General features: G+C 39.4%; 2 protein-coding genes across 2 annotated transcripts in view; both read left to right on the forward strand.

The window, feature by feature from the left end:
- The window catches only part of LOC121379441 (neprilysin-1-like), a 125,530-nt gene extending 108,553 nt beyond the window's left edge, over positions 1–16,977 (forward strand). Inside the window, exons 9-11 of the mRNA XM_041508082.1 lie at positions 11,902–12,018; positions 13,878–14,008; positions 16,475–16,977. Of these exons, the coding sequence (XP_041364016.1) occupies positions 11,902–12,018; positions 13,878–14,008; positions 16,475–16,633 (407 nt within the window). The 3' untranslated portion in view covers positions 16,634–16,977. The remainder of the gene's footprint in view (positions 1–11,901; positions 12,019–13,877; positions 14,009–16,474) is intronic.
- On the forward strand, positions 16,975–20,001 carry LOC121379442 (endothelin-converting enzyme homolog). The gene is made up of 3 exons (XM_041508083.1): positions 16,975–17,217; positions 17,893–17,978; positions 19,343–20,001. The coding sequence occupies exons 1-3, from the start codon at positions 17,131–17,133 to the stop codon at positions 19,440–19,442; spliced, it is 273 nt and encodes a 90-aa protein (XP_041364017.1). The 5' UTR covers positions 16,975–17,130; the 3' UTR covers positions 19,443–20,001.
- Positions 20,002–23,269: the final 3,268 nt, after the last annotated feature.

Below are 23,269 nucleotides of genomic sequence, written 5' to 3' on the forward strand. Positions count from 1 at the left end.
AGACATAGATGTCTGGCTCTTCGGTGAAATAGACGTCCAGGCTCTTCTTGTGAAATAGATTCTGACTCTTCATTGAAATAGAAATGTAGAATCTGTGAAAGAGAAGTCTGGCTGTGAAATAGAAATGTGGTTCTTCTGTGAAATAGAAGTCTGGTTCTTCAGTGAAATAGAAGTCTGGTTCGTCTGTGAAAGAGAAGTCTGGCTCTTCAGTGAAATAGAAGTCTGGTTCTTCTGTGAAATAGAAGTCTGGTTCGTCTGTGAAAGAGAAGTCTGGTTCTTCAGTGAAATAGACGTCTGACTCTTCAGTGAAATAGAAATGTAGATCGTCTGTGAAAGAGAAGTCTGGTTCTTCAGTGAAATAGAAGTCTGGTTCTTCTGTGAAATAGAAGTCTGGTTCTTCAGTGAAATAGAAGTCTGGTTCTTCAGTGAAATAGAAGTCTGGCTCGTCTGTGAAAGAGAAGTCTGGCTCTTCAGTGAACTAGAAGTCTGGTTCTTCAGTGAAATAGAAGTCTGGTTCTTCTGTGAAATAGAAGTCTGGTTCGTCTGTGAAAGAGAAGTCTGGTTCTTCAGTGAAATAGACGTCTGACTCTTCAGTGAAATAGAAATGTAGATCGTCTGTGAAGGAGAAGTCTGGCTCTTCAGTGAAATAGAAGTCTGGTTCTTCTGTGAAATAGAAGTCTGGTTCTTCAGTGAAATAGAAGTCTGGCTCTTCAGTGAAATAGAAGTCTGATTCTTCAGTGAAATAGAAGTCTGGTTCGTCTGTGAAAGAGAAGTCTGGCTCTTCAGTGAAATAGAAGTCTGATTCGTCTGTGAAAGAGAAGTCTGGCTCTTCAGTGAAATAGAAGTCTGATTCTTCAGTGAAATAGAAGTCTGGCTCTTCAGTGAAATAGAAGTCTGGTTCTTCAGTGAAATAGAAGTCTGATTCTTCAGTGAAATAGAAGTCTGGTTCTTCAGTGAAATAGAAGTCTGATTCTTCAGTGAAATAGAAGTCTGGCTCTTCTGTGAAATAGAAGTCTGGTTCGTCTGTGAAATAGAAGTCTGGCTCTTCAGTGAAATAGAAGTCTGATTCTTCAGTGAAATAGAAGTCTGGTTCTTGTGAAATAGAAGTCTGGCTCTTCAGTGAAATAGAAGTCTGGCTCTTCAGTGAAATAGAAGTCTGATTCTTCAGTGAAATAGAAGTCTGGTTCTTCAGTGAAATAGAAGTCTGATTCTTCAGTGAAATAGAAGTCTGGTTCGTCTGTGAAAGAGAAGTCTGGCTCTTCAGTGAAATAGAAGTCTGATTCTTCAGTGAAATAGACGTCTGGCTCTTCGTGAAATAGACGTCTGACTCTTCAGTGAAATAGAAATGTAGATCTTCTGTGAAATAGAAGTCTGGTTCTTCAATGAAATAGAAGTCTGGTTCGTCTGTGAAAGAGAAGTCTGGTTCTTCAGTGAAATAGAAGTCTGGCTCTTCAGTGAAATAGAAGTCTGGCTCTTCTGTGAAATAGAAGTCTGGCTCTTCTGTGAAATAGAAGTCTGGCTCTTCAGTCAAATAGAAGTCTGGCTCTTCTGTGAAATAGAAGTCTGGTTCTTCAGTGAAATAGAAGTCTGGTTCGTCTGTGAAAGAGAAGTCTGGCTCTTCAGTGAAATAGAAGTCTGGCTCTTCAGTCAAATAGAAGTCTGGTTCTTCAGTGAAATAGAAGTCTGGCTCTTCTGTGAAATAGAAGTCTGGCTCTTCTGTGAAATAGAAGTCTGGCTCTTCAGTTAAATAGAAGTCTGATTCTTCAGTGAAATAGAAGTCTGATTCTTTTGTGAAATAGAAGTCTGGTTCTTCTGTGAAATAGAAGTCTGATTCTTCAGTGAAATAGAAGTCTGGCTCTTCAGTGAAATAGAAGTCTGATTCTTCAGTGAAGTGGAAGTCTGGTTCTTCTGTGAAATAGAAGTCTGGTTCTTCTGTGAAATAGAAGTCTGGTTCTTCTGTGAAATAGAAGTCTGATTCTTCAGTGAAATGGAAGTCTGGGGCTAAATCACTGAAATCTCGCAACTGTGGTCTGGCTTGCAACAGAGCCTATAAGAGAGCTTTGCGAAGTATGCCCTTTTTCTGTACAGGCGGATTGAAACATTACATGACGTCAATTCGAATGATTTAAACCAGAATTCGACGAAAGTTATTTGCCCACATTGATTACCAAAGATTATCCATTTTTTCTTTTGAAAAAAAAAAGAAAAACGAACAAGAAAAGAAAAAAATATTGAAAAAAGACCCTGTCTGGCAAATTTTGCAATCGATATGTGTCCATTACAAATCTGCAATGGCAGACGTGGTAAATTCCTCCATTATTGTGTGAAACCAATACAGGGACTCTTTTGTTATCTCTAATAGTCGATTCGTCGCAGCAGGTTTGAATTTGTATGCTTGTAATACAAACAAATCTCGAGGATAGTGCTTGCCAATCTCCTTAAAGCTTAAAGAAAGAAAATATACTTTAACAAAGGCAGTGCGAAGCCTGCAGGTTTGGATTGCAGAAAGTCAAGAAAAAATCATTTGCTGAGAACTGTAAAACACACGAACCAGGCTTTGGCTGAAGTGAGTCCAAATAGGGTAGAACAGGTGCTGCTTCTGCTGACATTCTTTGAATTTCTCAGTAGTAATCCTTATTTTGTAAAACTGTAATTCAAGATATTTTTTCACTATTTTGACTAATCAGCTCCAAGTTCAGCCAGCAAACGTTTCGATAACGTTCGCGAACTATTTGATTGGTTCCCACCGTGGCCATGTGGTTTACCGTGAAGCGCACAAATCAGTCTAGCGGACGTTTTTCTGCTCGGTCTGGCTGAACGCAGCTCTGCAGTTTCTCCTATCGCAATAAAGGACAGATAAATTACACCCTACCATTGTGTAATCAAGGGGTCGAAATTGGCTGAAATTCCTGCCGGACAATCGGTCCGGTAAGCTACAAATTCTGCAGAACCGAATCAAAACCTGCCGGACCAAACCTGATAAAATATAAACACCAACAAATTGCCGGTCCGACGGGACGGCAGGTAAAAACAGTTCGGTACAGCAGTATTTCGACCCCTGTTTTAATCAATAGTTATTAGATGTCAAAGTTGAAACACATGACGAGTGTGGAATTTTGTCTATATTATCAGACCAGAAATCATCGATGATAAGCTGCTCTGATTTGTTTTATTTCAACTGAAAATTAATTACATGCCCGCATAGCATGTTGTCCTGGACACATGTCTGGACCACTCTAGACTGTCCAGAACAGTGGATAAATGGTTGGGTGTTATCCTAGGATCAGACTATCAAATGCCACGACGGAGTTTGCCAACTCGACTGTTGAGTTGTAATTTTCTCCCACTCCCAAATGCAACTTACGACTGTAACGCTGATATTAACAACTAATCGGTAGTAGAATTTGTATATGTCGAGAATCGAGTTGTAAGAGACCTCAGACTAGCAACTGGACATTCAGACAGTCATAGAAGTCGTGAGTTCGGCGAATTGGCCAACTCCGTCTTGGCAGTTGGGAGTCTTAACATTGCAGTAGTAGTTAGAGATAAGTATGTGTAGTGGCCACTGATTGGGAGACGGTTCTGGGAAGGAAGGAAGGAAATATATTATTTAACGACGCACTCAACACATTTTATTTACGGTTATATGGCGTCAGACATATTGTTAAGAACCACACATATTGAGAGAGAAAACCCGCTGTCGCTACATCATGGGCTACTCTTTTCGATTAGAATCAAGGTATCTTTTATATGCACTCTTCCACAGACAGGATAGTACATACCATCGCTTTTGTTACACCAGTTGTGGAGCACTGGCTGGAAAGAGAAATAGCCCAATGGGTCCACAGATGGGACAGTGCTGGAATGCCAACCACCTGAGCCACTACGCTACCCACTTCGGTCTCTATGCGATTTCATTCATTCATATATATTTCTAATTAGATTCAAGCACGCTGTCTTGGGAACACACATCAGCTATCTGTCCAGGACAGTGGATTAGTGGTTAGTGAGAAAAACGTCGGTGTAGTGGCTTTACACCTATCCATTGAGTCATTAAACTCGCTCACGGAGGAAGCCTGTATCGAGATACGAACTTAGTACCTACCAGCCTTACATCTTATATCTGATGGCTTAACCACTACACCATCTATGCCGGTCCCTTTTGATTAGCAACGACGTACTTTTAGATATGTTCACTCACATGACGTTAAATACTACCACATACCATTCGTCGTAAAGTAGTCGTTCCAGCCAGTGCACCACGACTGGTATATCAAAGTCCGTGGTATGTGCTATCCTGTCTGTGGGTTGGTGCATATAAAATATCCCTTTCTACTATAGGAAAAATGTAGTGGATTTCCTTTCTAAGACTGTATGTCAAAATCACCAAATGTTTGACTCCAATAGCCGATGATTAATAAATCAATGTGCACTAATGGTGTCGTTAAACAAAACAAACTTTAGCAAAGTAGTCAGGAACGAATAAATAAATGTTTTATTTAAGACGTACTATCCTACAGACAGGGTAGTACATGCCACAGCTATCTCTTTTTTTTACACCAGATACGAAACACGTTTTAGGTTTTGTTAATGCATAGCAACTACTAGAATCAATGTAGCTAACCCCCAGAAAAACGTGGCTACGGCCCTGAAATCGTTTCGGTGTTTGTGTTTCATAGCCGCAGGTTTGATGTCCACTGTCTGAGCAATGGGATGTTTATGCTGAGTAAATACTAGCCAAAAGCTTTGTAAACAATAAAAACAAAAATGTTCCATTGAAAAGAAGAATCATCATCAGTGGAACTGTTCAAAAGAGATTCTGTGTTAAAACAAGTTTGAGTCATGCGCTGATTTTGACGGGTGTTTTTGTGTGGGGTTTTTCAATATTTATATTTTTCATTATAAATATTAAGTTGTTGTTGGGTTTATTATTATTATTATTTTTTTTTTTTTTTTTTTTTTATTATTATTTTTTTATTAATACCATTTATTTTTCCATAAATATTTTTTAAACAATATTTATTAACGTTTAACGTTTGGGATTGACCAACAGGCGATGCCTATATTAAGGTCTCTCCCTACATTTTACAAATACAATTTTTACAAAACATAGCAGACAAAACAATAGTTGTGAGATAAACAATCACACACAACACACGAGAAATGAACAGAAACAGGAGGACAGACAGACAGAATGAGAGAGAGAGAGAGAGAGAGAGAGAGAGAGAGAGAGAGAGAGAGAGAGAGAGAGAGAGAGAGAGAGAGAATGAATAAATGAGAATTGTCAGATAATGTCAAAGCGTTTGCTTGCAACAATAAACTGTTGAACCGTTTTAAACATGTTAACGTTTTCTTGGTCATAAAAAATTTTTTATTTCCAAGTAAAAGCACTTTGTAATTTAAATTTGAGTAAGCAAATAGAAATTGAGCACGTTGTCTGTCATAGTTTGGGCAATGGAGTAAGAAATGTTCAGAATTCTCAATAGGATGGCCACAGGCACAGATTGGAGTATCCGATATAAAACGTGTACATGTGTGTCCATTTAGGTCGCTAATATTTAGACGAAGACGACATTGTAATATCTCTGGTCTTCTCTCACACGTGTAAAAATAAAATGGAGTTTTAGTTTTGTTTGCATATAAGTGTTTTTTAAAGCAACTTATGGATAAAGAATTTCTAGTATTTATTGGTAGTTTGTTGCACAATTTAACTCCTGAAGGGAAGAACGAATCAGAAAATAGTTTTGTTCGGCTTCTAAATCCCCGCAAGTGATCAGCATCACGCAACGGGTAGCGAGAATGTTCTGATACTGTTTTGGGCAATTTTTGGGATAGGTAAGCCGGAGTCATACCTTTACAAAGTCGATACATCATACATAATTTGTGGCATTTTCTTCTCTCTGATAAAGGCACAAAACCAGTTTCCTTGTATAATGACTGATGGGATGTTCCACGAACAGCACCACAAATGGTGCGTAGAGCATCTAATTGAATGTTTTCAAGCTGCTGAGATAAATGCAATGTGCAGTTGTCCCAAATTGCATCAGCATAGTCAAAAAGACGAAGGATAAATGTGTTGTATATTTTTTCCAACGATTTCCTAGATAACCTATATTTAAGCGACCGAAGGCAACTGGTCATTTTAGATGTTTTATCAATAACAGTTTGCACGTGAATATGTACATTTATAACAATACTATTAGAAAAACTAAACAAAGAAAACAAATAACAAACGCTCGTCATTCCAGTTTTTAAACTTAATCACTGAATGGTAGAGCTGAAACTAATGCATTTCTTAACGATTGTACGTGATAAAATACCACGCACTTACTGAACGTAGCACTGCATACGTCACTGGCTTAAAGGTTGTACTATACCAAATAAAATCCCATAGGCGACCATGTTAACGTTTATGTTTAAAAACACTATATGCAATATATCAACCAAACTATGACACATAATAGATATCAATACTACAGCCCCTACCTTAAATTATTAACTCATTTTCGGTATAAACTGATGTTTTTACAACACCCCTAGTTTCGAACAAAATTTTAGTACTTTTTCTGTTTTTTACGGGTACTCCATACAATGTCATGTTTCAAGAACAAGGCTACTTGACACAGTGATACTAGATGAAATAAAATTGCATACAATTTTTGCCCAGATGAAACTAAGTTGTTTTTTTACAACCAAAACACTCACATGTATCACCAATCACAGGACTTGTGGCGTTAACTTCTCTATCCTGACGCCATATAACCGTAAATAAAATGTGTTGAGTGCGTCGTTAAATAAAACATTTCCTTAACTTCTTTATCAAAAGTTGCACCTCGAACTTTGACCCAGCCGGAAGGTATTTGGTTTAGTGCTACCAGTAGGGCAACAGAGGAGATAATCATGAGGCATGACTGTCGAGCGCTGAGCTACATCTCGCTATGAAAGAAACGGACAAATGCAATTAAAAGAAAGGAATGCTTGTTTAACGACTCCCGAGCACAATTTAAACTACAAGTCGATGTTTAACATAGACCATTTTGATACTCGATCGACAAAAGTAAAATCTGTTTCATTTAAGGACATCGCCGCAACCCTAAGAGGACATTAATACTTTTCCCCATTAACATCAATGTATTTTTCATACGCACTTTCTTAGACAGGGCAGCACATACCAAGGTGAATATACAGAGAACGACGAATCGAGCTGTCATAACATAGGTTAATCCTTTTCAAAAGCAAAATTTCGTTTCATTTCAACTTATTTTCGTGCTTATATCCAATTAAGGTTCAAGTACGCTGTTCTGGGCACATACCTCAGCTATCTGGGCTGTCTGTCGGGGACAGTGGGCTAGTTGTTAGTTGATTAGTGGTTAGTGAGAGAGAAGAGGGTGTAGTGGCCTTACACCTAACCACTGAGTCGTTAAAACTCGCTATGGGTGGGTTGGAGCCGGTACCGGATTGCGAACCCTGTACCTACCAGCCTGTAGTCCGATGGCTTCACCACTGCGCCATCGAGGCCGGTGGAAAGCAGTAAGGAATCTTTTATAAGCACTTTGTCACAGGACAGTATATACCATGGGTTGTATATAACTGATGTGCCAATTGTGAGGCATTAGCTAAAACTGGGAAAACCCGAATCTACTGACAGTTATCGATCCCAGGACCCATGGTACCACAGGGGAGTGTTCATCCATTGAGTTACATCACGCTCTTGGCTGCAATTAAATCGGTATTACGTGATCAATTTAATCTCACATTTCACATCAACGGAAGCATAATAGTACCAAAAAAACAGACCAGAAAGGATATTTATACCACTCTGAGATAAGAGTATAATCTACTTATAGTTTTTTTTAGCTGAGACATGCATATCAAGTGCATTACAAATAATTGCCTATAGATACCTGTGCAATTCCTGCTTCGTAATTACCACGTAATCGGTGCGTAAATATCATGTAATCTGTAAAGAATGAAACATGGGTTTTACATTTCTATCGCGTATCGCAATCAGCGAAGTATTCGGTGTTTCGTCATCATCTCTTCCTGAACGTTTCACTTGATAAAAAAAAAAAAAAAAAAAAAAATAAAAAAAAAAAAAGAAATGCGTAATTACTGGAATTAATAGAAAACGTAATATAAAGATTTCGTGCATGTGCTAATTAAATGAAATACGAAGAAATGGCGTGTCTGGACCAGCACACTGTATTAAACACATTTAGTATAATGTACATTTTACGGCGACTGATTTTGAATTAGCCCGGTGAACCATCAACGCTATCACATGTTGAGTGCACGTACTACGTAAACTTGATCCGTGGTTATGAATAGTCGTAATTTGAATCTGGATTATGCAAACTCAAACAATATGTATATTCCTTAGGATATAGTCTACGGGTGAGCGTAGATAACCAATGACAAGGCACTCTTTTAAGGAATATTCCTGAGTTTGCTACATTGTAAGATGTTTCCGACTACTAAAATATTTCTATGATTAAATATATATATATATAAATATATATATATATATATATATATATATATATATATATATATATATATATATATATATATATATATTAGAATATCAGTGTCTGTATATTCAATGTGTTTCTGGTCGTCTTAATATTTATAAGAAGCCCAAACTGGATTTTCTCTTTAAATAATTTCGTAAGCACGAACAAATATATTTTAGGAAATAAAATGAAATTTAACCTAGTATAAATATTATATTAGTACAACGATCAGAAAGAGGTTTAATATACAGTCACTAATATATTATGCAGAAAAATATGTTTGATATGTAATTATAATTGTTAAAAAGTCTCTGTTCGTCGATAACATCTTAAAAATTGCAGCAAACTCGGGAATGTCCCTTTAAGATCCATACTACCGGCCTCGGTGTCGTGATAGGCCATCGGTCTACAGGCTGGTAGGTACTGGGTTCGGATCCCAGTCGAGGCATGGGATTTTTAATCCAGATACCGACTCCAAACCCTGAGTGAGTGCTCCGCAAGGCTCAATGGGTAGGTGTAAACCACTTGCACCGACCAGTGATCCATAACTGGTTCAACAAAGGCCATGGTTTGTGCTATCCTGCCTGTGGGAATCGCAAATAAAAGATCCCTTGCTGCTAATCGGAAGAGTAGCCCATGTAGTCGCGACAGCGGGTTTCCTCTCAAAATCTGTGTGGTCCTTAACCATATGTCTAACGCCATATAACCGTAAATAAAATGTGTTGAGTGCGTCGTTAAATAAAACATTTCTTTCTTAAGATCCGTACTCTACGAACATGAATGTTGCGTTGATGTGGTTTGGTACAATCTAAACTACATTAAACACCTAAACATATTGAGTAACATAATATTATAATACGCCAATAACTGCGAAGGGTATGGGTAACTAAAATTAATATCTCACCAGTTGTCAGGTCAGGTCAGGTCATAGGGCTTTACGTGCACATTCAGAGCAAGCTGTTGTAGCGCACGGCTGACCTGGGAACAAGAGCCGGCCTTGGCAGGCTCCTCCGTCCAGGACAGAAAAGGTGGGGGTGGGAAGGAGGCAGGACCGCCTGCACTGACAGGTGCAAGGGAGCACCAGCAGCCCGACCGTGGTCGGTAACAGGGAGGGCCACCAGTTGTGTCATACAAACATAATATATATTAAACAACACGTGGCACAACGAAACGATTTGTATTATAGCCCTATATGCAATGGCAATCATTATGCAAGTATTTTATTTAATGAGGTGACCATTAAGCCACATTGATATATTAATCATCGGCTAATGGATGTCAGAACTTTGGTATTTTTTTTAAATTGTAGTCTTAGAAAAAAACCCGTTACCTTGTCCATTAGCAGAAAGGTTGTTTTATATGCACCGTCCCACATGATAGCACATACCACGGCCTTTGATATACCAGTCGTGTGGAACTGGCTGGAAGGAGAAATAGCCTAATAGGCTAACAGACGGGGACTGGTCCTAGACCAACCGCGCTTTACCAGCGGGTTATGTTCCGCCCAAGTAATCCTCTGAAACTCTTTAATTTGTCACTCTCTGCATTTTGGAGTCGGGGCGTAGCCCAGTAGTAAAGCGCTCGCTTGATGCGCGGTCGGTCTGGGATCGATCCCCGTCGGTGGGCCCATTGGGTTATTTCTCGCTCCAACCAGTGCACCACGTCTGGTATATCAATGTCCGTGGTATGTGTTATCCTGTCTGTGGGATGGTGCATATAAAAGATCCCTTGCTGCTAATCGAAAAGAGTAGCCCTTGAAGTGGCGACAGCAGGTTTCCTCTCTCAATATCCGTGTGGTCCTTAACCATATGTCCGACGTCATATAACCGTAAATACAAAGTGTTGAGTGCGTCGTTAAATAAGACATTTCCTTCCTTCCTTCTCTAACAATCGTTAATTTTTCACTTTCCATTTTGCTTTTGCAAGGCAGACTAGCCAGCGCTGTTTTCTAAGAATCTGTTCGCGTGCGTGTGCTGATGCCAATAGGGATATTACTATTTCTAAAGTGGACGGCAACGCGCACATGTAAAAACTGGAAATGAGTTATACGTCATAAATGTCGGCCCTGTGTGTTCAAGTGTACAAGTTGGACCTTATACGTAAAATGCTATTTACAAGTTGCATATGCACGAGTAGTCAACTTAATTCACTTTGCATGGTAAATATATAATGTGTTTATATTTATGTGATATGACAGTCAAGCGTGCGACCTGAGCAAGAAATTACGGTCTGGTTGTAATCGAATTGCACTTTCCAAATAGTCACCGAGTGCAATTTACGAACATAAATATAGTAATGGGGTTTGTATGAACTCAGCCTGACATGCTTTTTTTGTCTTCAGTTCAATCTTTTATAACTAAAAAAGTGTTTGTATATCTCTTTATCCTCCACCCTCCTTTACTGTCGCGAGCATCGCCACCGCCCCTATGGAGGTGGTGCTCGCGACAGGCGTGCTTGAACCTTTGAGGATAAAAACAGAGATTATTATACGAGCTTGTGTGTCGAACTGATTTTACGAAACGAGTATCAGTACGACTCACACGCTAATGTAATAATTTCTTTATTATCCACTTAAGAGACGACGAAACGACGTCATTTTCACTGAGGAAGCCACATTAAGTTATGACGTCGCTTCACAAAATTACGTCATTCGTGGTGCACGTGAAATTATTATGACACACGTCATACTGATTATATGTCCCTGAATAGCTTGAACTATGTGAATAATAAATAGGTTTATGACACGATAAGATACTATACGATACTATAGCAAGGAGTATCACACTAAATTAAATCCCATGACGACAATAGTAACTTATGTGGCTAAAACTCCTACCTTCAGCGTATTACTCGACATATACACACCACGGATGTATATTACATACTACCACCACTCACACTTAAAGTCAGTAAGAAAAAAATTGGGGGTTAAGCTGCTCAGTTCAAAGATAATGGGTAGCGTTTGTGATTACCCTAGTTACGCACGCACGCACACACACACACACACACACACACACACACACATACATACACACACACGCATACACACACACACACACACACGCGCGCACACACACACACACACACACAAATGTTATTCTATTTTTAGAAGGACCCCGCACATGTTTCAAGCACAATGGTAGCTGGTTCAAGTTATATTACAGGGGAATTTACGGGTCAGATGAACCATCATTTTATCACAACAAACACTGTCACATGTATCACCAATAACAGGACTTCTGAAATTAACTGCGCCATCAAAACTTAGGTGCAACTCGAATTTTGACGCAGCTGGATTTTTGTAGCTTGAATACTACCAGTAAGGCTGGTGTTTGCAGTTAAAAACCAGTTATATTTTATTTATCGGCATGTTTTCTATTTATTCCAGATTTACCGGGATTGCCAGGACCACTATCTTACCCATCAACCGTGCCGTCAGGAATCCACTTCGGCTCCCTAGGCTCCTACCTAACACGTCAGATCGCCGATAAGTTAGATATTCAAGGTACGTTACATAACACGTCAGATACCTGATAATTTGGATTTACCAGGTACGTTACCTAACACGCCAGATAGCCAATATGTTGGATGTACAAGGTACGTTACATAACACGTCAGATAGCCAATATGTTGGATGTACAAGGTACGTTACATAACACGTCAGATAGCCAATATGTTGGATGTACAAGGTACGTTACATAACACGTCAGATAGCCAATATGTTGGATGTACAAGGTACGTTACATAACACGTCAGACAGCCGATAAGTTGGATATGCAAGGAATGTCAAAGACAAATTCCTGAGTTTGCTACTATTATAACATGTTTATGACCAACAGAAAAAAGAGAAAAGTTTGTTTTGTTTAACGACACCACTGGAGCTCATTGACTAATTAATCATCGGCTATTGGAAAGAAAGAAAGAAAGAAATGTTTTATTTAACGCACTCAACACATTTCATTTTATGGCGTCAGACATAATATGGTTAAGGACCACACAGATTTTGAGGGGAAACCCGCTGTCGCCACTACATGGGCTACTCTTTCCGATTAGCAGCAAGAGATATTTTATTTGCTCTTCCCACAGGCAGGATAGCAAAAACCATGACCTTTGTTGAACCAGTTATGGATCACTGGTCGGTGCAAGTGGTTTAACCTACCCATTGAGCCTTGCGGAGTACTCACTCAGGGTTTGGAGTCAGTCATCGGTTATTGGATGTGAAACATTTAATAATTCTGACTCGTAGTCATCAGAGGAAACCCGTTGCATTTTCCATAATGCAGAAAGCGATCTTTTATATGCACTTCCCCACAGACAGGAAAGTAGATACCATGGCCTTTGTCCAGTTGTGGTGCACTGGTTGGAACGAGAGAAAAAACCCAATCAGCTGAATGGATCCACCGAGGTGGTTCGATCCTGCGACGCAAGCACCTCAGGATGACCAACTGAACACTAAAATGTCTTATGAAATGTTAATAGCTAAAGCTGTATCATAACTGGCCGCGAGCGACGCGAGCAATGAGAGCGATTATTTTAGAAATCATTGATTTCAATTGCCGTATCCTAACTGGACGCATGCGACGCCACACGTTTATTCGTCGCGCCGTACGCGTGCGGTTAGGGTGTGACAACTGAAATCAATGATTTCTAAAATAATCGATCGCATCGCATTGATTTCAATTGCAGTATCCTAACTGGACGCGTGCGACGCGACGCATTTATCCGTCGCGCCGTACGCGTGCGGTTAGGATCATATGTGGCAATTGAAATCAATTATTTCTAAAATAATCGCTCGTGTCGCTCGCGTCTGGTTAGGATACAGCTTAACCGATTAATTAGCCGATATGTTGCACAGGCAAGATATGTTAACCACTAACGCATTAGATAGGCGAAATGAATCGGGAAACCCTCCCCTCCTCAAAACGTCCCTAAAAGACATACGACTGGCTGCTCCAATGGTAAAAGCAGGATCGAAATCGATTGCTCAGAACAGTCAGTCTTACATAACAAGTTAACCTGAATTTGATTTGCCTGTCACGTGTAAGTAACTACACGCGCTAGTGTTGTAAATAGGTTTCATTTGGAAAAGACGTTTAATTTCGTTTTTATCCTGCAACCACCGTTTCTATTGACAGAATATGATGACAGATAACGCGAAGTCATATCCTGCTAACAGCATTCTCATTCGGCCCGAACATCTTCTTTCTTTTCTTTTTTTTTTCTTCTTTTTTTTTTTTTTTTTTTTTTTTTTCTTCTTTTTTTTTGGGTGGGGGGTGGGGGGTTATAACCCCATCCAACCGGAATCAGATAAATTGTATAGCAGCACAAACTTTGTAATCGTATATGTATATTTGTGTATTGCAGTTCTCCTGGACCACTACGCAGACGACATCCTCAACGACAGCGCCGTGCTGTACCTGGCTGTACGACTGCAGTGTCTGGTGACTCTCTACAACAAGTTCGACATGCTCCACGACAAACTCGCCACCTACTCGGTAAGATTACCCCCAAAAAAGAAGTTTGTTTTGTTTAACGACACCACTAGAGTACATCGATTAATTAATCATCGGCTATTGGATATCAAACATTTGGTAATTCTGACTCGTAGTCAACTCGTAGGAAACCTGCTACATTTTTTCTTAATGCAGCAAGGGATCTTTTTTATATGCACTTTGCCACAGACAGGAAAGCACATTCCACGGCCTTTGACCAGTTGTGGTGCAGTGGTTGGAATGGGAAAAAAAAACAATCAGTTGAACGGATCCACTGAGGTGATTCGATCCTGCGACGCAAGCACCTCCGGCGAGCACTCAACAGACTGAGCCGAATTCTGCCCCTGTAAGATTACCATGGCCTATGATGTTTAAGTTAAAAATTAAGTCTTGAAATGTTGGGAGAAAACTTTCGAAAAATAAAGACGTACCCATTCCATGTACGCACGAGAATGTGCAGGTGGAGTGCAGTGGCCTGACACTAGCCCCCCCCCCCCCCCCCCCCAACAAAAACAAATAAAAATAAAAATAAATAAATTAGCCAGCCTTCATTAGTCGAGGCTAAAAAACACGGCCGCCGTGTGTTGAGTATTTGTTCGCAAATACTTTGGACGCTTTGTTTATGAAAGTCGACTGGACCTGAGCGTCAAAAAATTAAGAAGATCGTTGCGAAATGTGGCATCGGATAAGTACATAGAAGGGGTCGGCAGTGTAAAGAGGAAGGAAGAAAGGAAGTGTTTTATTTAACGACGCACTCAACACATTTTATTTACGGTTATATGGCGTCAGACATATGGTTAAGGACCACGCAGATTTTGAGAGGAAACCCGCTGTCGCCACTACATGGGCTACTTTTTCCGATTAGCAGTAAGGGATATTTTATTTGCGCTTCCCACAGGCAGGACAGCACAAACCATGGCCTTTGTTGAACCAGTTATGGATCACTGGTCGGTGCACGTGGTTTACACCTACCCATTGAGCCTTGCGGAGCACTCACTCAGGGTTTGGAGTCGGTATCTGGATTAAAAATCCCATGCCTCGACTGGGATCCGAAACCAGTACCTACCATCCTGTAGACCGATGGCCTAACCACTACGCTACCGAGGCCGGTCCGGTTATATGGCGTCGGACATATGGTTAAGGACCACGCCGGTATTGATGGGGGAAACCCGCTGTCGCCACTTCATGGGCTACAGCAAGGGATCTTTTATATGCACCATCACATAGACAGGATAGCACATACCATGGCATTTGATGTACCAGTCGTGGTGCATTGGCTGGAAAAGCCCAATTATGTAAAGAGGAGGCGCGTTCAGAATGATCAGAACCTGTCAAAATGGACTTGCGTATTATATTACTAGAAGTGGATTTTGAGTAGCTTCTTAATGACAACGGTTTTTGGCTCGTTTTTGTTTTTGACATTACATTTTGTGTAACGTGTAATTCGGCTGCATCGTGTTCGCAGATTGGGGCCTTATCGCGGCATTGATTTTTCCTTCCGTGGGCAAACCCAACAATTTACCAGTTAGGGTAGTTTCGTCTTGCACCGTGCAACCTTTGTTTGCGCTAGATCGCCGGGTCGTGGACAGGGCGTTTCTTTGTTGTAAGAAAGAAAGAAAGGAGTGTTTTATTTAACGACGCACTCAACACATTTTATTTACGGTTATATGGCGTCAAACATATGGTTAAGGATCACACAGATTATTTTTTTAGAGGAAATCCGCTGTCGCCACCACATAGGCTACTCTTACATTTTGTATTATGTACCATTTCATAACTTCTGTATCAAAAACAAGAAATATACCATCAATAGACAGTTTCAATCTTTTGTATCGCATTTTTGTTTTACTATTCGGGATTTTTTTATTATCACGTAATTCAGGGGCAATGCTTCTTTGGCAGGTAAGAGGTGATAAAATAAAAGGCAAAATAAAGTTGAGACTACGAAACCGACTAAAATGAGTTGAGGCGTTTCAAAGAAAACAGCAAGTGCAAATGGACGTTTTGGACTGAGCCGTTACAATTTGTTTTGAACCCAATGTGCATGCAAAAAAAGACAAAACAAAAAATGTTTGTTTTGTTTAACGACACCACTAGAGAGCATTGATTTATTAATCATCGGCTATTAGATGTCAAACATTCGGTAATTGCGACATATAGCCTTAGGGAGGAAACCCGCTACATTTTTTCCCCATTAGTAGCAAGGGATCTTTTATATGCACCATCCCACAGACAGAATACCACATATCACGGTCTTTGATATAACAGTCGTGGTGCACTGGCTGGGAGGAGAAATAGCCCAATGGGCCCACCGATGGAGATCGATCCCAAATTGGTCGCTCATCGAGCGAGCGCGTTACCACTGGACTACGTCCCGCCCCTCCCTGTACGTAAAAGCTATATATACCGTACTTTCAGAATAACTGTAGATAAAATATCACTCTATATTTTATAATTTTCTTTTAAAAGGTTGATGGCGAAATGACGAAAAATGAAAATTGGAAAGACCATCTTGCATTAAAAGTATCTTATCAAGTAAGTAGTTTGATTATGCTGGTTCCAGACAAGGACCATACGAGACCGGAAGCATTCACCCTCCTCACAAACCATAAAACCATTTTTAAGTAGTTTAGTATAATATATATTTTTGTTTTTAGAAATTCCTGTGCATCTACAACCCATAGGGAGATGCCTTAATATAAGCATTTGCCTGTTGGCTGATCCCAAAATCTCAAATGAGGCGGTAAGAAATATTGTTTAAACCATCATTGTTAACGTTTATCAACCATGATTAGGTTATTGTTCTTATTATATATATGTTTTTATTATGGCTTTATTATTTTATTTTATTCCAAAACGCTGCAAATAATAAACATATTTAATATCAAAATTATTTTTGGTGTAGTGGAATTTTTTGGGTTAGTTAGTTAGTTAGTTAGTTATTCATTGGACGTTGTGTGTAATAGCACGCTTCAAAAGTGCCACTGCATTCAGTTTATTGTATGGAATAAGTTTATACAGATCTTATTCTGTAATTTATATAATATGAAAAACATTTAAAACATACTATTTGTTAGATACTAAATGCATACTACCAATCTGCGTTTTTCTTTCAGAGTTGGTTTATGGATAATACCAGGAAGAAAAGGGCAACGATTATTCCTGGTTTGACAGAAAACGAAAAACAGTTATTTTTCACATTACATGCACAGGTACGCATAATAAACGATAGTGTTTTTGGGACGTATTGAGGTTACCCTTCTAGATAACAAAACAAAGAAAGTAAAAAACAAACAAACAAAATGAACAAAAAAGAAAATTAATCAAGAAAAACAGTAAGAAAAACAATAATAACAGAGTGAGAAATCAATTTAGGATGAATAGCAATTTTGTATACTGTAGATGATGAATGATAAAAGTCATTAAAAGGGTAATTCAAACTGGCGCTGGGTTAGATGTGTGTGTGTGTGGGGGGGGGGGGGTGGCGTTACGGCACTCCTGTGACCCCCCCCCCCCCAGTTCCCCTGCTTATAAACCTTAAAGTCTAGACTTTAATAAAGTCCAGACTTTAACGTCATGGCAACGCCATTCAAATAGCATTAGGTTAAAGAAAGAAATGTTTTATTTAACGACGCACTCACTCAGGGTTTGGAGTCGGTATCTGGATTAACAATCCCATGCCTCGACTGGGATCCGAACCCAGTACCTACCAGCCTGTTGACCGATGGCCTAACCACGACGCCACCGAGGCCGGTCATTAGGTTAAAGTCTGAACTTTATTAAAGTCTAGTCTTTAAGTTTTATAAGCACGGACCCTAGATCCGTCAAACAAATACGTGTTTGTGTGTTTTGTTTCATTTTTAATCAAATATCTTGTTTCATTTCAGACAATGTGTGAGAAAACCAACGAAAGGGGAATAATGAAGTACTACATCAAAGATGAAGATCAGTTATCTCCTCCTAATAAATACAGGTATGCAGTACGTCATATATAATTTATTTTCGTACTCATAATTATATGACAATACGCAAAGAATCGAAATTTGAAAATAATTATAGACACCACACCATAGGTTAAAGTGCAGCGAGTGTCGTTAAAACAAATTGTCCTATACTTCATTTTGACTCAGGTCTATACCCAGGTAACCGAATTGCATAACCCGCTAGTCTCCCCAATAGTGCAGCAAAGGGTATTTCATATGCACGTTACCACAGACGAACTAGTACATAGCACGACATTTGATATAGAATATTATATATATGTAGCACTGTTGGATAGTTGAACAACAAGTGGACATGCATAAATAATTCAGTACAAGGAAATCAGTGACAGATCCAGAAAATCCATTTAGAGGGGCCCTCAATGACTTGAGGCGGAATGCCAAGGGAACTTTGGGGGAGGTTTGGAGGGGGATTGTAAAAAAATGAAAATTAATATATAATAAAATTATAACTGTCGCAAAATCTAGGGGGAACCCGGGCCCCTGGCCCCCTCCCCCCGTAGATCCGCCTCTGCAAATGGGCTGATATTAGCAAGGTGTATGGTGTATGTAAACAAATAAAAGAAACACGCGCTAAAGCAAAACGTTTGTTTTGTTTAACGACGCCACTAGCTATTATAGGGAGCACGGTGGCTAATCATCGATTATTATATTTGATACTTCTGACAGAGAAAACCATCTACATGTTTTACACTAGCAGCAAGGGATCTTTTATATTCACTTTCCCATAGATAGGACTGCCAATGTCACGACATTTGTTATGCAAGTTATAAGGAGAGGCCTTAATATAGGCACTTGCCTGTTTGCCAATCCCAAATTTCATCTGCAAATACATATTGTTTAAACCAAGTTATAGGGCACTGGTTGGGACGGGATGAAGCAATGAGTCCACCGACGGGGTTCGATCCTAGGACCCAAACACATCATACGATAGCTCTTCTGACTGAGCTAAGACATACAATGTCGTGATAAAAGACAGATTATAGTCAATATCATGGTCGGCGAAATGGAGTAACAACATTTTTTAAATTATTATTTATTTATTATTTGATTGATTTATTTATTTTGTTGACGAAAGAGAGGCTATCTCTTAACTGACATATTTCTTTGTAATTATCTTCTTCTGAAACATAATATATTGAAAAGGATGGGGGCGGCCTTTCTGATAGAGCCATAATTGATAACATTTGACAAATTCTGTATTACCTTTTAAATACTAATTATCTACATTATCTTCTACAAACATCTGCTTTATCTCGCCTAGCAGTAGCTGTGACACTGAAGACTATAATATATATATAACCGTGATTGTATCTATCAGAATTAACTCTTCCAGGGTCAATGGAGTCATGATGAATTTCCGTCCATTCACCGAGGCCTTCAGATGTCGTCTGCATTCTTCCATGAATCCTGAAACTAAATGTCCAATATTTTAGCAGCTTCGTCCTTACGAGTGCGATGTGCGTGCTGGGATAATGAGCGATTGACGAGAATGAATGTACAGATCTATCGACCGTCTTGTATCTCCTGAAGAACTCATGATTATGACGTTTTAAATATTGTCACATAGTGTAAATACGGTCGAATTTCGTATTTTGACAATTATGTCGTAAATGTGGTGTCGTCAGATTTATATCATCAGTCAAATATTAAAAAGTATGAGATAACGTTCGTTAAATATACAAACGTTTTTCGTGGTGATATATTCTTATTACATACAAAACTGTATGCGAATCCAATATGTTTCTTCTTCCACCAAAATGACCATGATTTTGACGTAAAATAGAACGTTATATCACCATTGTTTTCACCACTGTCAATGAATTGTGAATTTAACGTGTCAGAGAGAGAGAGAGAGAGAGAGAGGAGAGAGAGAGAGAGAGAGAGAGAGAGAGAGAGAGAGAGAGAGAGAGAGAGAAACAGAGACACAGAACAAAGAGAGACAGTGTGAGATAGCGAAATGGTATGTGAAATGTTATTTCTGCCAATGTTATATTTCTAGAAGTTATAAGTTAATATATTGTAATGTAAATAAATATGTGATAAATTATATTGTCTTGGTTCATTCTTTGAATAATCCAGTGTTAATGCAACTGTTTAGGGGCCGTCCATAATTTTCAACATTTTCACGAGCGTACAAACCGTACGCTTTTAACCACCCCTCCCCCCACCCCCCTAAAAGTGTACATCCCCAAATGAAAAATGTTGATCGACATTTTTTTATCTTCAAAAAAAGTGTACGCTGGCCCCTTAACCCCCCCCCCCCCCTCCCACCCCGCGTACGATTTGTACGCTCGTGAAAATGTTGAAAATTATGGACGGCCCCTTAACTATCTGCCCTTATTAAGCTACTTTTACAACCTCGTGGTGACATGGTAAACACACTAGTATTATTTCTGCAACACCCCCCTCCCTCCCCCGAAAAAAACAAAAACAAACATAGAAACGAAAAAAAACAAAAAACAAAACACAACCACCATCAAACAAACAAATAAACAAAAACAAACCCACAACAAAAAACACTACAAAAACAGCAAGAGGAATCAACTTCTTACAGGACTTGTAATATTGGCCATAATACAAATCAACTTGGGCAAACATAATTATACAAAAGACTCCTACTGTACATTTTGTGCAGTCTGTAAAGAGTTTCCAGCCAGTGCACCACGACTGGTATATCATAGGCCGCGGTATGTGCTATCCTGTCTGTGGGGTGGTGCACATAAAAGATCTCTTGCTACTAATGGACAGATGTAGCGTGTTTTCTCTCTAAGACAAAATTATTACCAAATATTTAACATCCAACAGCTGGTGATTAATAAATCAATGTGCTCTAGTGGTGTCGTTAAATAAATGTTTGTTGTTGTTTTAACGGTAAAAAGTTATTCCCACTTGTTTGAACGTTATAACATTATGTTAATTATATGTATATGTGGTGGCAGGGGATCTGCGTACATGTATGCGTGTAGGAATTAGCGTACCCTGATAATCGAAGTTAAAGTTTGCTTTTTGTTTAACAACACCACTAGAGTACATTGATTTATTAATCATCGGCTATTGGATGTCAAATATAATGGTCATTTTAACACAGTCATAGAGAGGAAGGAAGGAAATGTTTTATTTAACGATGCACTCAACACTATATTTACGGTTATACGGTGTCAGACATATAGTTAAGGACCACATAGATATCGAGAGAGGAAACCCGCTGTCACCACTCTTTTTGATTAGCAGCAAGGGATCTTTTATATGCGCCATCCCACAGACAGGATAACACATACCACGGCCTTTGATATTCCAGTCGAGGTGCACTGGCTGGAGCGAGAAATAGCCCAATGTAGCCCAGACCGACCGCACATCAAGCGAACGCTTCACCACTGGGTTACGTCCCGCCCCTCATAGACAGGAAACACGCTACATGTTTTCCATTAGTAGCAAGTGATCTTTTATATGCACCATCCCACAGACAGGTTAGCATATACCACGTGATAGACTGGCTGTAACGAGAAATAGCCCAATGGCTCACCGACGGGGATCGATCCTAGACTGACCGCGCATCAGGCGTGCGCTTTACCACTGGACTACGTCCCGTCCCCGGCGTGATAATCAAAAGCATATACATAACTGTCTTTAATACAGACCTGTTCACAAAGACACCGATAGGTTTGATCATCACGCAACGGTATAATTGCTTAAATTATCATCCATTAAAGGCATTTGTAGGATATATCACTGGCACTATAATTTGCGATATCTCCTGCGATACTCTTCTTGGAGATATCGCGTCTTATAATCTTGATTGGTCAGAATTTAATCACGACACATTATTTTGTTACGTCACTGTGTATGTTTCAGCGCTAAACCTATCATTAGTTAGGTCATGCCACTGTTGTTCAGCTAGTCTACCGCTGCCCAATATAGTGACATTCAACCCACATTACCGACATTGTTTACAATTGTCGCAAATTAAAAGAATGATAATTGATGATAACAAGAATACCCCCCCCCCCCCCCCCCCCCCCCCCCCCCGTGTCTTGTGATATTATAATTTATCAGCACTCAATGATAAATTTATAAATATCCTCGGCAAGCCTCGGATTTCATACTTGTGCTGATAAATTATGATGTCACAAGACAGTCGGGAAGTATCCTTTATTTCCTTGTCAGTATGCTATTAAATTATTTCAGAATTAAATTTTGTTTTTCAGCTGATTTCTACGTTACTCCAATTGCTTTCTAACAGCAATGGGTCTTTTATATCTAACTAACGGTCAAATCTTGAGACTGAAATGCACTAAGTACAAACTGTTAAACCTGGGTTAAATCACGGAGATGAAGAATAATGTTGTAGTGTGGGATGTAATTACAAAATGTCAATGCATTCGGCACCAACGTTTGAAACAGGGGAGCAGGGGGACTGGAGCAAAACCTCAAATTCGGGCAAAAATTATAGAGATATTCGGGCAACATGTGCTAACCTGAGACCTTTTTAGCATGTATTGCCATCATTCTACCCTCAAAATTAGTTGTAATCCATGTAAAAATGCGTAATGATTCCATAATATAGACATTTGTTAGTAAAGTAAAGTTTGTTTTATTTAACGACGCCACTAGAGCACATTGATTTTTTATCTTATCATCGGCTGTTGGACGTCAAACATATGGTCATTCTGACACTGTTTGTTAGAGGAAACCCGCTGTCGCTACATAGGCTACTCTTTTACTTCAGGCAGCAAGGGATCTTTTATTTGCGCTTCCCACAGGCAGGATAGCACAAACCATGGTCTTTGTTGAACCAGTTATGGATCACTGGTAGGTGCAAGTGGTTTACACCTACCCAATGAGCCTTGCGGAGCACTCACTCAGGGTTTGGAGTCGGTATCTGGATTAAAAAGCCCATGCCTCGACTGGGATCCGAACCCAGTACCTACCAGCCTGTAGACCGATGGCCTAACCACGACGCCACCGAGGCCGGTCTATTTGGTAGTAATGCAAACATGAATAAATTTTGTTATCCAGATTCGAGCATTTTTCGTTTAATTCGGGCAAAAGCCTGTCCCCTACAAAAATGGGATTTCGTACGCCAATGGTGATCATTATCATTCGTGGCAGAACAACATTTTAAAATACGTTGAAAAAACAACAACATTGGTTTATTAATTATTGGTTATAGGATGTCAAACATTTGATATTTGTACACGTATTCTTAGAGGAAATGCTACATTGTTTTTCATTAGCAGCGAATGATCTTTTGTATGCACTT

This window comes from Gigantopelta aegis, chromosome 8, assembly GCF_016097555.1.
Source record: "Gigantopelta aegis isolate Gae_Host chromosome 8, Gae_host_genome, whole genome shotgun sequence".
Taxonomy (NCBI): domain Eukaryota; kingdom Metazoa; phylum Mollusca; class Gastropoda; order Neomphalida; family Peltospiridae; genus Gigantopelta; species Gigantopelta aegis.